The 16,418-nt window shown below is 45.4% G+C and overlaps 1 protein-coding gene across 1 annotated transcript in view; it reads right to left on the bottom strand.

Moving 5' to 3' along the window:
* The window catches only part of nrp2b (neuropilin 2b), a 222,397-nt gene that overhangs the window by 103,592 nt on the left and 102,387 nt on the right, over positions 1 to 16,418 (bottom strand). The window contains 1 exon segment of the mRNA XM_064976976.1: positions 11,571 to 11,726. Within this exon segment, the coding sequence (XP_064833048.1) occupies positions 11,571 to 11,726 (156 nt within the window).

Raw genomic sequence — 16,418 nt, 5'->3', positions numbered from 1 at the left:
ATCGCTCTTCTGCTTAAGTAAAAATACTTGGCTCCTGTAAATGGTAGGGCCTGTGTGTGTGTTACCTTCACAATGAGCAAGAGAGATAGCCTAAGCCTACCGTTGATATGTCCTTATAGGACTGAATCATTTGAATATTTTGATAAACACGTCAAGAATATTTCAAGGACAGCTTTTTTCCATCTTCATAACATTGTAAAAAAAATTACAAACTTTTTGTCCAAAAAAGACACAGAAAATGTATCCATGCTTTTGTCACTTCTAGGTTAGACTACTGCAATGCTCTTTACTCCAGTGCTAGCCTCCCTACACTGGCTTCCTGTCAAGGCAAGGGCTGATTTCAAGGTTTTACTGCTAACCTACAAACTGACGTGATCTTCCTGTCCTGTTTGTCGCCCCCTCTGGCTCATGCGGTGGAGGAGAACTTTGAGGGCTCTACTCGCACCTGTCTCGGGGTAGTAGGTTGCTGGTCTGTTGATAGTGGGGGTGGGGGGTGGGGGGGGGGGGGGGCTTTAGACAAATTGGGTGGGGTTAAATTCTGCCTAGTTGGCCCAGTCCGGGGGTATCATCGGATGGGGCCACAGTGTCCCCCGACCCCCCTGTCTCAGCCTCCAGTATCTATGCTGCAATAGTCTATGTGATGGGGGGCTAGGGTCAGTTTGTTATATCTGGTGTAATTCTCCTGTCTTATCTGGTGTCCTGTGTGAACTCCCTCCCCTCTCGGAGGACCCGAGCCCTAAAATCATGCTTCAGGACGACCTGGCCTGATGACTCCTTGCTGTCCCCAGTCCACCTGGTCGTGCTGCTGCTCCAGTTTCAACTGTTCTGCCTGCGGCTATGGAACCCTGACCTGTTCACCGGACGTGCTACCTGTCCCAGGCCTGCTGTTTTCGACTCTCTCTACTGCACCTGCTGTCTCAAACTCTGAATGATCGGCTATGAAAAGCCAACTGACATTTACTCCTGAGGTGCTGACCTGTTGCACCCTCTATAACCACTGTGATTATTATTTGACCCTGCTGGTCACCTATAAACATTTGAACATCTTGGCCATGTTCTGTTATAATCTCCACCCGGCACAGCCAGAAGAGGACTGGCCACCCCTCAGAGCCTGGTTCCTCTCTAGGTTTCTTCCTAGGTTCAGGCCTTTCTAGGGAGTTTTTCCTAGCCACTGTGCTTCTACACCTGCATTGCTTGCTGTTTGGGGTTTTAGGCTGGGTTTCTGTACAGTACATTGAGATATCAGCTGATGTACGAAGGGCTATATAAATACATTTGATTTGATGTTTTCACAGCTTCCTACATCTTCTAAATCCAGTCAATCGATCAAACTTAAACTCAAAGGCTCGCATGTCTATTCCCTTTGGTTTACTGTACCCTTCACCTGTAAATGTGTTTCCTTCAAAGACACAGTGTCCTAACCCAATTTAAACAACTTCTCCAACACAAAGACACAGTGTCCTAACCCAATTTAAACAACTTCTCCAACACAAAGACACAGTGTCCTAACCCAATTTATTAAACAACTTCTCCAACACAAAGACACAGTGTCCGAACCCAATTTAAACAACTTCTCCAACACAAAGACACAGTGTCCTAACCCAATTTATTAAACAACTTCTCCAACACAAAGACACAGTGTCCAGAACCCAATTTAAACAACTTCTCCAACAAAAAGACACAGTGTCCGAACCCAATTTAAACAACTTCTCCAACACAAAGACACAGTGTCCTAACCCAATTTAAACAACTTCTCCAACAAAAAGACACAGTGTCCGAACCCAATTTAAACAACTTCTCCAACTCAATGACACAGTGTCCGAACCCAATTAAAACAACTTCTCCAACACAAAGACACAGTGTCCTAACCCAATTTAAACAACTTATCCAACAAAAAGACAGTGTCCGAACCCAATTTAAACAACTTCTCCAACACAAAGACACAGTGTCCTAACCCAATTTATTAAACAACTTCTCCAACAAAAAGACACAGTGTCCTAAACAAATTTAAACAACTTCTCCAACTCAACGACACAGTGTCCTAACCCAATTTAATCAACCTCTCAAACTCAAAAGCACCAAATCAACCTCTCAAACACAAAGACACCAAATCAACCTCTCAAACTCAGACACCAAATCAACCTCTCAAACTCAAAGGCACAAAATCAACCTCTCAAACTCAAAGGCACCAAATCAACTTCTCAAACTCAGACACCAAATCAACCTCTCAAACTCAGACACCAAATCAACTTCTCAAACTCAGACACCAAATCAACCTCTCAAACTCAGACACCAAATCAATCTCTCAAACTCAGACACAAAATCAACCTCTCAACTCAAACACCAAATCCACCTCTCAAACTCAGACACCAAATCAATCTCTCAAACTCAGACACAAAATCAACCTCTCAACTCAAAAACACAAAATCAACCGCTCAAACTCAGACACCAAATCAACCTCTCAAACTCAGACACCAAATCCACCTCTCAAACTCAGACACCAAATCCACCTCTCAAACTCAGACACCAAATCAACCTCTCAAACTCAGACACCAAATCCACCTCTCAAACGCAGACACCAAATCAACCTCTCAAACTCAGACATCAAACCAAACCAAACCAAACCAAATATAACTATAAATAATATTTATAAATATAACTCCAGTAGCCTGTAAAGCCGTAACCAACCCCATCACCTCTAACGCCATCTTTTTTTGGTTAGTTGAAATAACCTCCTAATTAGAGCCCTTGGTACGCCTTCAGAGGCCACAGAAACAGCTTCCAGAGAGTTTACACCTTGTTACACAAACTGTAAAAGACAGGATCCACAGCTACGTGATAAGAGGACAGAAAAGAGAAGAAGAACTGAGACCAGGACCACTACTACATAGATACAACAGAAGAAGAACTGAGACCAGGACCACTACTACATAGATACAACAGAAGAAGAACTGAGACCAGGACCACTACTACATAGATACAAGGGGGAAGGAGACAGAAGAAGAACTGAGACCAGGACCACTACTACACAGATACAACAGAAGAAGAACTGAGACCAGGACCACTACTACATAGATACAACAGAAGAAGAACTGAGACCAGGACCACTACTACACAGATACAACAGAAGAAGAACTGAGACCAGGACCACTACTACATAGATACAACAGAAGAAGAACTGAGACCAGGACCACTACTACATAGATACAACAGAAGAAGAACTGAGACCAGGACCACTACTACACAGATACAACAGAAGAAGAACTGAGACCAGGACCACTACTACATAGATACAACAGAAGAAGAACTGAGACCAGGACCACTACTACATAGATACAACAGAAGAAGAACTGAGACCAGGACCACTACTACATAGATACAACAGAAGAAGAACTGAGACCAGGACCACTGGAGTGAACATAGATACAACAGAAGAAGAACTGAGACCAGGACCACTACTACACAGATACAACAGAAGAAGAACTGAGACCAGGATACCTGGAGTGATGGACTACATAGATACAACAGAAGAAGAACTGAGACCAGGACCACTACTACACAGATACAACAGAAGAAGAACTGAGACCAGGACCACTACTACACAGATACAACAGAAGAAGAACTGAGACCAGGACCACTACTACACAGATACAACAGAAGAAGAACTGAGACCAGGACCACTACTACACAGATACAACAGAAGAAGAACTGAGACCAGGACCACTACTACACAGATACAACAGAAGAAGAACTGAGACCAGGACCACTACTACATAGATACAACAGAAGAAGAACTGAGACCAGGACCACTACTACACAGATACAACAGAAGAAGAACTGAGACCAGGACCACTACTACACAGATACAACAGAAGAAGAACTGAGACCAGGACCACTACTACACAGATACAACAGAAGAAGAACTGAGACCAGGACCACTACTACATAGATACAACAGAAGAAGAACTGAGACCAGGACCACTACTACACAGATACAACAGAAGAAGACTGAGACCAGGACCACTACTACACAGATACAACAGAAGAAGAACTGAGACCAGGACCACTACTACACAGATACAACAGAAGAAGAACTGAGACCAGGACCACTACTACATAGATACAACAGAAGAAGAACTGAGACCAGGACCACTACTACATAGATACAACAGAAGAAGAACTGAGACCAGGACCACTACTACACAGATACAACAGATCCATCCAAGTATGCTCAGTGTAGAAGCCTGAGAGGCCTGTGGTCCGATAGGACAGTGAGTGATTACCCTAAGGTCTCTGGGTAATGTAGTAATCACAGGCAGAGAGGGAGTCCCAGGATAGCTGCTAGAACATTTTTCAGCCCTAATCGTCAGGCAAGAGTGGGAGGAGAGGAAAGAGAGGGGAGAAGGGAAGAGAGGTGAGAGGGGAGGGGAGAGGGGGAGAGGGAGAGGGGAAGCGAGGGAAAGAGGGGGAGAGGGGAGAGGGAAGAGAGGGAAAGAGGGGGGGGAGAGGGGAAGAGAGGGGAGAGGGGGAGGGGGAGAGGGGAAGAGGGGGAGAGGGAAGAGAGGGAAAGAGGGGGAGAGGGGAAGAGAGGGAGAGGGGGAGGGGGAGAGGGGAAGAGGGGGAGAGGGGAAGAGAGGGAAAGAGGGGGAGAGGGGAAGAGAGGGGGGGAGAGGGGGAGGGGGGAGAGGGGAAGAGGGGGAGAGGGGAAGAGAGGGAAAGAGGGGGGAGAGGGGAAGAGAGGGGAGAGGGGAAGAGAGGGAAAGAGGGGGGAGAGGGGAAGATACTGGAGTGATGGAGGTAGATATGTATAGGGGGAAGGAGACAGGGATACTGGAGTGATGGAGGTAGATATGTATAGGGGGAAGGAGACAGGGATACTGGAGTGATGGAGGTAGATATGTATAGGGGGAAGGAGACAGGGATACTGGAGTGATGGAGGTAGATATGTATAGGGGGAAGGAGACAGGGATACTGGAGTGATGGAGGTAGATATGTATAGGGGGAAGGAGACAGGGATACTGGAGTGATGGAGGTAGATATGTATAGGGGGAAGGTGACTATATACAGGGTCAGTACCATATTAACAATGTACAGGGATACTGGAGTGATGGAAGTATACAGAATGGTGTCGTCTGCGTAGAGGTGGATCAGGGAATCGCCGGCATCAAGAGCAACATCATTGATATATACAGAGAAAAGAGTCGGCCCGAGAATTGAACCCTGTGGTACCCCCATAGAGACTACCAGAGTACCGGACAACATGCCCTCCGATTTGACACACTGAACTCTGTCTGCAAAGTAGTTGGTGAACCAGGCAAGGCAGTCATTAGAAAAACCGAGGCTACTGAGTCTGCCGATAAGAATATGGTGATTGACAGGGTCAGAAAGCTTTGACCAGGTTGATGAAGACGGCTGCACTGGAGTGATGGAAGTAGATATGTGTAAGTAAGGTGACTAGACATCAGGATATATGATAAACAGATTAGCAGCAGCATATATAATGACTGAATGTGTGTGTGTGTGTGTGTGTCTGTGTGTCTGTGTGTCTGTGTGTGTGTGTGTGTGTGTGTGTGTGTGTGTGTGTGTGTGTGTGTGTGTGTGTGTGTGTGTGTGTGTGTGTGTGTGTGTGTGTGTGTGTGTGTGTGTCAGTGTAAATACAAAATAAAGGGAAAATATAGATATATAAGCACTAAATTTAGCCGTTTTGTTAGCTAAGCACTAAATTTAGCCGTTTTGTTAGCTAAGCACTAAATGCAGCCGTTTTGTTAGCTAGCAGTAAATTCAGCCATTTTGTTAGCTAAGCACTGAAGACATGTCTGTGTCCCAAATTGCACCATTCTGGTCAAAACTTTTAAAATATATAGGGAATAGCGTGCCAATGGGATGCATCCCATGACAGTTAAGACACCTACAGGTGCAGGAGGGCGATTTCATAGGAAGTAAGGTTTAGAACCTCTGAAGGTGTAGGGGCCATTACTAGTAGACACAAAATGGCTGCCCGGTTGACACAAAATGACTGCCCAGTTGACAGAAAATTACTCACAAAACTGTCGACTGAATCACACAAAAGTAGCTATTATTATGGCAACGCATGACTATTGTACAACCTCTTTTCAAAGAACAGTCAAACATGAGGCACATGTGGATGGCTGGATGGTCTGGCTGTGAGAGGGAGGAGATGAGTGACAAGAGAGAGATGGGAGACAGGAGAGAGATGGGAGAGGAGGGAGACAGGAGAGAGATGGGAGTGGAGGGAGACAGGAGAGAGATGAGAGAGGAGGGAGACAGGAGAGAGATGTGAGAGGAGGGAGACAGGAGAGTGATGGGAGAGGAGGGAGACAGGAGAGAGATGGGAGTGGAGGGAGACAGGAGAGAGATGGGAGTGGAGGGAGACAGGAGAGAGATGGGAGAGGAGGGAGACAGGAGAGAGATGGGAGTGGAGGGAGACAGGAGAGCGATGGGAGAGGAGGGAGACAGGAGAGAGATGGGAGAGGAGGGAGACAGGAGAGTGAGAGAAAGAGTGTAAACTGGCCTGCTCTGGAAGTGAGATGGGAGAGGAGGGAGACAGGAGAGAGATGGGAGAGGAGGGAGACAGGGGAGAGATGGGAGAGGAGGGAGACAGGAGAGAGATGGGAGTGAGATGGGAGAGGAGAGAGATGGGAGTGAGATGGGAGAGGAGAGAGACAGGAGAGAGAGAGAAAGAGAGTCGGAAGTGAGATGGGAGAGGAGGGAGACAGGAGAGAGATGGGAGAGGAGGGAGACAGGAGAGAGAAAGAGAGCAGGAAGTGAGATGGGAGAGGAGTGAGACAGGAGAGAGATGGGAGAGGAGGGAGACAGGAGAGAGAGAGAAAGAGAGTTGGAAGTGAGATGGGAGAGGAGGGAGACAGGAGAGAGATGGGAGAGGAGGGAGACAGGAGAGAGATGGGAGAGGAGGGAGACAGGAGAGAGATGGGAGAGGAGGGAGACAGGAGAGACCAGAACCAACCAGGAGAGGAGGGAGACAGGAGAGAGAGAGAAAGAGAGCAGGAAGTGAGATGGGTCGGGATATGGATCTCTCTGCTCTGTAACCAGTGAGGAGAGACACCCACTGTGGAACTCCTGGCTAGACCACATTGGGTTGGCTAACCTGTCACACACCAGAACGAATGGACACAGCTATTCCCCTGTTCCTCCTTCGCCTCCCCTCATTGGCATTCTGCCCGAGTGTGTTTCTGTGGAAGCTGAAGGCACCAGCGGGAGCATTCACGGCTCTGCACAGGACATTAGTCTTCCTCCTCTCCAGATAAAGATGTAGTCAGTAAGAGGGGGTTCTAGTTGTCTGTCCTCCAGACCTCCACAGCTGGGTATCTCCAAGCGGGCTGGGCTGGGAGGCTGTAGTGCTGGGCAGCTGAGGGAACAGCTTTGGTAGAGCCAGAGGCCAGCCAGCCAGCCAGCCTGTAAACTAGGCCTGCTCTGCTGGGGGATATCTGAGGATGTTGGTGAACTGAATCCTCATCCTGTCTGGTCTGTGTGAACCTGGAACCTGCTCTAGGATACTGGAGGAGGCCCAGTCAGCCAGCCAGCCAGCCAGCCAGCCAGCCAGCCAACCAGCCACCAGCCAGCCAACCAGCCAACCAGCCAGCCAACCAGCCAGCCAGCCAGCCAGCCAGCCAGCCAGCCAGCCAGCCAGCCAGCCAGCCAACCAGCCAGCCAGCCAGCCCGCCAGCCAGCCAACCAGCCAACAAGCCAGCCAACCAGCCACCAGCCAGCCAGCCAGCCAACCAGCCAGCCAACCAACCAGCCAACCAACCAGTCAGCCAGCCAGCCAGCCAACCAACCAGCCAGCCAGCCAGCCAGCCAGCCAACCAGCCTAGAGAGGCCCAATCATGCTGCTGTCACTCGCAGAGATGATTATGTGCTGAGTTACAGAAGGCCCCAGCCAGCCAGCCAACCAGCCAGCCAGCCAACCAGCCAACCAGCCAGCCAGCCAGCCAGCCAACCAGCCAACCAGCCAGCCAGCCAACCAGCCAGCCAGCCAGCCAGCCAGCCAGCTAGCCATGCTGTCACTCCCCTGGGTTGCTAGAGAAGCCATAGGAAGCTCCGACCATGTCACTGACTGCGATGACCTGTCCTGTTCTGGGTTATAGATTACAGAAGGGGGGAAGAGAAATTTAAAACGCCTCACGGGATGTTTTCCAACACACAAGAAAGTCAGAGCTCAGAGTCACAGCTAACGCAATAGAGACAAGAATTTCAATTATCAATTATCACCACGTGACTTCCTTGTTCTCTACTGTATAGTGAGTTAGTGTGTGTCTGAGGTGAAAACCAAAATGTAGAGAAAATGTAACTGAATCAGGGTGATGTTCTAGTGAACGGTATGTCTCCAATCAGAATAACATTAGTTTCCAGTCCTGTACAAGACAAACCGTCAGTCTTATTGGTCCAGTATCAACTACAGGACAGGTGTTGTGGTCAACGACTGCATCAACGAATACATCCCTTCCTACTCGCGTTCCAAGGAGTTCAAACACCGCTGTGAAAACACTGCACTCAGATTACAAGTAATCCTAATTAAGGCTGAACTAAACAGGAAGTGAATTGGACTGAACGCTATATTTTGGTCACAGTTATAAGCACACTCTCGCTAACACTGTCAAGGGAATAGGATGGCATTTGGGATACGGACAACGATGATGACAGGAGAGAGATCTGAGGGGAGTTGAAAACAGAAGTGATTTAAAAAAAAAAATCTCCCATTCCAGCAAATAAGGAACGAAGAGGATGGAAATCTTCTTTATTTATTACAGACATCCTCCTTTATGAGGAAGAACGAGGGAACCAATGACGAGTGAACAATATCTGTGTCTCTCTCTCTCTCTCTCTCTCTGTCTCTCTCTCTCTCTCTGTCTCTCTCTCTCTCTCTGTCTCTCTCTCTCTCTCTCTGTCTCTCTCTCTCTCTCTCTCTGTCTCTCTCTGTCTCTCTCTCTCTCCCCCCCTCTCTCTCTCTGTGTCTCTCTCTCTCTCACCCTCTCTCTGTCTCTCTCTCTCTCTCTCTCTTTCTCTCTCTCTCTGTCTCTCTCTGTCTCTCTCTCTCTCTGTCTCTCTCTCTCTCTCTGTCTCTCTCTCTCTCTCCCCCTCTCTCTCTGTGTGTCTCTCTCTCTCTCTCTGTCTCTCTCTCTCTCTCTCTCTCTCTCTTCTCTCTCTCTCTCTCTCTCTCTGTCTCTCTCTGTCTCTCTCTCTCTGTCTCTCTCTGTCTCTCTCTGTCTCTCTCTGTCTCTCCCCTCTCTCTCTCTCTGTGTGTCTCTCTCTCTCTCTCTCTCTCTCTCTCTCTCTCTCTCTCTCTGTCTCTCTCTCTTTCTCTCTCTCTCCTCTCTCCCTCTCTCTCTGCCTCTCTCCCTCTCTCCCTCTCTCTCTCTCTCTCTCTCTCTCCCTCTCTCTCTCTCTCTCTCTCTCGCTCTCCAATCTCTCTCTCCCTCTCTCTCTCTCTGGCTCAAATTCAATATGCTTTAATGGCATGAATGACAAGGTCCATGTTACCGAAGCAAAGTGATACACAATTATGAAAACAACAATGACGTAACACAACACTATATATACTAAAGTACGTGGACACCCCTTCAAAATTTGTGGATTTGTTTATTTCAGTCACACCCGTTGCTGACAGGTGTATAAAATCTGCATTCTCCATAGACAAACAATTGGTCCCTACTGTCTACATTATATCCAGGCCCTCTAACTTACAGGTCCACAGTCAGCCCCAAGCCTTGAACTGTACACCACCCAGCCGGTGGTGGTGGTGATGGTGGTGTTGATGGTGGTGGTGTGGTGGTGGTGGCGCTAGTGATGGTGGTGATGGTGATGGTGGTGGTGGTGGTGGTGGTGGGGATGGTGGTGATAGTGATGGTGGTGATGGTGATGGTGGTGGTGGTGGTGGTGGTGGGGATGGTGATGGTTCAAACTCAGACACCAAATCAACCTCTCAAACTCAGACACCAAATCAGCCTCTCAAACTCAGACACCAAATCAGCCTCTCAAACTCTCTTAACTTTTCCCGTCTGACTCTTTCTTTCTCACCATCATGAACAAAAAGGTGCTATCTAGAACCTAAAAGGTGCTATCTAGAACCTAAAAGGTTTATTTGGCTGTCTCCATTAGGTAGAGTCCCTTGAAGAACCCTTTTTTGGTCCAGGTAGCACCCCTTTACACAGAGGTTTCTACATAGAACCCAAAAGAGTTCTCTCTGGAACCAAAAAGGGTTCTCCTATGGCGACAGCAGAGGAACATTTTTGGAACCCATTTTTCTAAGAGTGTAGAGGCTTTTGTGGCAGTGGGGACACCCGGGAGACGTTTCTCCCTGTAGCGTGGGATCTGAAGGAAACGGAGAGCTTGTCAAGGCAGGAAATGGAGTATTTCACAGCCTGAGCTATCCCAGAGGCCTCCCTGTGTGTGATGGAGACACCATCTACAACCACAGGACAAGCACGTGTAACTACTAACGGGGGTGGAGGGGGCAGATGGGGGAGATAAAAATAGGATGGAAAAAGTAGCATGCAGGCTGTTCCCACAGTCAGCTAGGTGCAGGTGTGTGTGTGCAGATGCGTGTGGTGTGTGCAGGTGTGTGTGTGTGTGTGTGTGTGTGTGTGTGTGTGTGTGTGTGTGTGTGTGTGTGTGTGTGTGTGTGTGTGTGTGTGTGTAGGCCTGCCAGCACAGGTAACAGTGACAGCTCCCACAGTGGGATGATGAATGGCAGGCAAAGAGAAGAGCCTTTGTTCAGGTAACCTTGCCTCTGCCCCATAAGTCCCAGCATGTCTATGTGTAGAGATACTATAGATGCCAAAAGTCCTTGTCTCCTACCTTATGGTTATTGCCATGTGTGTGTGTGTGTGTGTGTGTGTGTGTGTGTGTGTGTGTGTGTGTGTGTGTGTGTGTGTGTGTGTGTGTGTGTGTGTGTGACTGTGTGTGTGTGTATAAAGGACGTCACACTGCTTGCTTAGCAAGTACCACTTCCTCCCGTATCTTCCTGCTGGTTCGGCTGACACCGAGGCTGACACCAAGGCTGACACTGAGGCTGACACCGAGAATGACACTGAGGCTGACACCGAGAATGACACTGAGGCTGACACCGAGAATGACACTGAGGCTGACACCGAGGCTGACACTGAGGCTGACACCGAGAATGACACTGAGGCTGACACCGAGAATGACACTGAGGCTGACACCGAGAATGACACTGAGGCTGACACCGAGAATGACACTGAGGCTGACACCGAGAATGACACTGAGGCTGACACTGAGGCTGACACCGAGAATGACACTGAGGCTGACACCGAGGCTGACACTGAGGCTGACACCGAGAATGACACTGAGTCTGACACCGAGGCTGACACTGAGGCTGACACTGAGGCCGACACCGAGAGTGACACCGAGGCTGACACCGAAGCTGACACCGAAGCTCAAATCCAGGACCTCTGCCTGACTAGCACGTGTGACCGCATGTCTTACCAGTCGGTGACACTTGAAAAGCTATTCACTGGCAGGACCCTTCAGGAGAAAGGTTCACACATTCCCACGTGCTGCACGAGTCCTACCTTGTGGTTCTTGCCGTATCGGTAGACCATCCAGTCCTCTCCGTTGGTGCTGACCTCCAGCTTAAAGGTGGTGACATAGTAGGACTTCTGGGTCTCCTTGGACACCGCTCCCTGGGTAGAGATACCCGTCAACACCTTCAGGACATGGAGATCCACCTGGGGGAGGGAGAAATATATATATATATTAGAGAGAGAGAGAGAGAGAGAGAGAGAGAGAGAGAGAGAGAGAGAGAGAGAGAGAGAGAGGAGGAGGGAGAGATAGTGAGAGAGAGAACATAATCAAGATCATTTGAACAACTATGATCATTTGAGTCCATCAGTCTAGATCTGAGATTGCTCTCCTCCTCCTCTCTCTCTCTCTCTCTCACTAACTCTCTCTCTCTCTCTCTCCATCTACCTCTCTCTCCTCTCCATTTCTCTCCATCTCCTCCCTCTCACTCCTACATCTATATCTCTCTCCTACATCTATCTCTCTCTCCTCCCCTATCTCCTACATCTCTCTCTCCCCTCCATCTCTCTCTCCTCCCTCTCTTTCCTCCATCTATCTATCTATCTCTCCTCTTTCCCTCTCCTCTCCTCTTTCCTCCCTCTCCCTCCTCCATCTATCTATCTATATATCTCTCCTCTCTCCCTCTCCTCTCCTCTTTCCTCCCTCTCTCCTGCAGCGATCGATAGTAATGACTCTGGTGCTCATTCTAATTTCCCTTCATGATGATCACCTTCCTATTTCATCTCCATTCTGCTCTGCTACGTGGCTGGACTAGGAACACTACCAGGGTCTATATCAGCCAGGAGACACACACACACGCACAAACGCACGCACACACACAAACACACACACACGCACGCACGCACGCATGCACACAAACACACACACACGCACACACACCAGAAGTTTAATCTGCAACTCTCTCAGACTCCCAGGCCCAGTCCTCTGGGAGCAGCTCTCTGAATCCCTGATCCCCAGCTGCATCCTCAATGGAGCCCTAATCCCTATATAGTGCACCGGATAGTATGATGGAGAGTGTGATAGAATGTGATAGAGTGTGATATAGTGTGATAGTGTGATAGAGTGTGATATAGTGTGATATAGTGTGATACAGTGTGATAGTGTGATAGAGTGTGATATAGTGTGATATAGTGTGATACAGTGTGATAGTGTGATAGAGTGTGATATAGTGTGATAGAGTGTGATAGAGTGTGATATAGTGTGATAGAGTGTGATATAGTGTGATATAGTGTGATATAGTATGATATGGTGTGATAGATTGTGATATGGTGTGGTAGAGTGTGATAGAGTGTGATATAGTGTGATAGAGTGTGATATAGTGTGATATAGTGTGATACAGTGTGATAGTGTGATAGAGTGTGATAGAGTGTGATATAGTGTGATATAGTGTGGTAGAGTGTGACATAGTGTGATAGAGTGTGATGTATTGTGGTAGTGTGTGATATAGTGTGATATAGTGTGATAGTGTGATATAGTGTGATAGAGTGTGAAATAGTGTGATAGTGTGATATAGTGTGATAGAGTGATAGAGTGTGATAGAGTGTGATATAGTGTGATAGAGTGATAGAGTGTGATAGAGTGTGATATAGTGTGATATAGTGTGATATAGTGTGATAGTGTGATATAGTGTGATATAGTGTGATATAGTGTGATATAGTGTGATATAGTGTGATATAGTATGATATAGTGTGATAGAGTGTGATAGAGTGTGATAGAGTGTGATATAGTGTGATATAGTGTGATATAGTGTGATATAGTATGCTATAGTGTGATATTGTGATATAGTGTGATATAGTGTGATAGAGTAATAGAGTGTGATAGAGTGTGATATAGTATGATAGAGTGTGATATAGTGTGATATAGTGTGATATAGTGTGATATAGAGTGATAGAGTGTGATATAGTGTGATAGAGTGTGATATAGTGTGATATAGTGTGATATAGTGTGATATAGTATGATAGAGTGTGATAGAGTGTGATAGAGTGTGATATAGTGTGATATAGTGTGATATAGTGTGATATAGTGTGATATTGTGATAGAGTGTGATATAGTGTGATAGAGTGTGTTATAGTGTGGTAGAGTGTGATATAGTGTGATAGAGTGTGATATAGTGTGATATAAAATGATAGAGTGTGATAGAGTGATAGAGTGTGATAGAGTGTGATATTGGGTGATATAGTGTGATATAGTGTGATATGGTGTGATATAGTATGATAGAGTGTGATAGAGTGATAGAGTGTGATAGAGTGTGATATAGTGTGATATAGTGTGGTAGAGTGTGATAGAGTGTGATAGAGTGTGATATAGTGTGATATAGTATGATAGAGTGTGATAGAGTGATAGAGTGTGATAGAGTGTGATATATTGTGATAGAGTGTGATAGAGTGTGATATAGTATGATAGAGTGTGATATAGTGTGATAGAGTGTTATAGAGTGTGATATAGTGTGATATAGCGTGATATAGTGTGATAGAGTGTTATAGAGTGTGATATAGTGTGATATAGTGTGATATAGTGTGATATAGTATGATAGAGTGTGATAGAGTGATAGAGTGTGATAGAGTGTGATATAGTGTGATATAGTGTGGTAGAGTGTGATAGAGTGTGATAGAGTTTGATAGAGTGTGATATAGTGTGATATAGTATGATAGAGTGTGATAGAGTGATAGAGTGTGATAGAGTGTGATATATTGTGATAGAGTGTGATAGAGTGTGATAGAGTGTGATATAGTATGATAGAGTGTGATAGAGTGTGATAGAGTGTGATATAGGGTGATATAGTGTGATATAGTGTGATAGAGTGTTATATAGTGTGATATAGTGTGATATAGTGTGATATAGTATGATAGAGTGTGATAGAGCGATAGAGTGTGATAGAGTGTGATATAGTGTGATATAGTGTGGTAGAGTGTGATAGAGTGTGATAGAGTGTGATATAGTATGATAGAGTGTGATAGAGTGATAGAGTGTGATATATTGTGATAGTGTGATATAGTGTGATATAGTGTGATATAGTGTGATATAGTGTGGTAGATTGTGATAGAGTGTGATATCGTGTGATATAGTATGATATAGTATGATATAGAGTGATAGAGTGTGATAGAGTGTGATATAGTGTGATAGAGTGTGATATAGTGTGGTAGAGTGTGATAGAGTGTGGTAGAGTGTGATATAGTATGATAGAGTGTGATAGAGTGATAGAGTGTGATAGAGTGTGATATTTTGTGATAGAGTGTGATATAGTATGATAGAGTGTGATACAGTGTGATATAGTGTGGTAGAGTGTGATAGAGTGTGATAGAGTGTGATATCGTGTGATATAGTGTGATATCGTGTGATATAGTATGATAGAGTGTGATAGTGTGATAGAGTGTGATATAGTGTGATAGTGTGATATAGTGTGGTAGAGTGTGATAGAGTGTGATATAGTGTGATATAGTATGATAGAGTGTGATAGAGTGATAGAGTGTGATAGAGTGTGATATATTGTGATAGAGTGTGATAGAGTGTGATATAGTGTGATATAGTGTGATAGAGTGTTATAGAGTGTGATATAGTGTGATATAGTGTGATATAGTATGATAGAGTGATAGAGTGTGATAGAGTGTGATATAGTATGATAGAGTGTGATAGTGTGATAGAGTGTGATATAGTGTGATAGTGTGATATAGTGTGGTAGAGTGTGATAGAGTGTGATATAGTGTGATATAGTATGATAGAGTGTGATAGAGTGATAGAGTGTGATATAGTATGATAGAGTGTGATAGAGTGATAGAATGTGATAGAGTGTGATATATTGTGATAGAGTGTGATAGAGTGTGATATAGTATGATAGAGTGTGATAGAGTGTGATATAGTGTGATATAGTGTGATATAGTATGATAGAGTGTGATATAGTGTGATATAGTGTGGTAGAGTGTGATAGAGTGTGATATTGTGTGATATAGTGTGATATAGTGTGGTAGAGTGTGATATAGTGTGATAGAGTGTGATATAGTGTGGTAGAGTGTGATATAGTGTGATAGAGTGTGATATAGTGTGATATAGTATGATAGAGTGTGATAGAGTGATAGAGTGTGATAGAGTGTGATATATTGTGATAGAGTGTGATAGAGTGTGATATAGTGTGATATAGTGTGATATAGTGTGATAGAGTGTTATAGAGTGTGATATAGTGTGATATAGTATGATATAGTGTGATAGAGTGATAGAGTGTGATAGAGTGTGATATAGTGTGATATAGTGTGGTAGAGTGTGATAGAGTGTGATAGAGTGTGATATATTGTGATAGAGTGTGATAGAGTGTGATAGAGTGTGATATAGTATGATAGAGTGTGATAGAGTGTGATAGAGTGTGATATAGTGTGATATAGTGTGGTATAGTGTGATAGAGTGTTATAGAGTGTGATATAGTGTGATATAGTGTGATATAGTGTGATAGAGTGTTATAGAGTGTGATATAGTGTGATAGCGTGTGATAGAGTGTGATAGAGTGTGATAGAGTGTGATAGAGTGTGATATAGTGTGATATAGTGTGGTAGAGTGTGATAGAGTGTGATAGAGTGTGATATAGTGTGATATAGTATGATAGAGTGTGATAGAGTGATAGAGTGTGATAGAGTGTGATATATTGTGATAGAGTGTGATAGAGTGTGATATAGTATGATAGAGTGTGATAGAGTGTGATAGAGTGTGATATAGGGTGATATAGTGTGATAGAGTGTGATAGAGTGTGATATAGTGTGATATAGTGTGATATAGTGTGATATAGTATGATAGAGTGTGATAGAGTGATAGAGTGTGATAGAGTGTGATATAGTGTGATATAGTGTGGTAGA

This window comes from Oncorhynchus masou, chromosome 10, assembly GCF_036934945.1.
Source record: "Oncorhynchus masou masou isolate Uvic2021 chromosome 10, UVic_Omas_1.1, whole genome shotgun sequence".
NCBI lineage: Eukaryota > Metazoa > Chordata > Actinopteri > Salmoniformes > Salmonidae > Oncorhynchus > Oncorhynchus masou.
The sequence above is the reverse complement of the archived record's forward strand: the minus strand, read 5'-3'. Positions and strand labels throughout refer to the sequence as shown.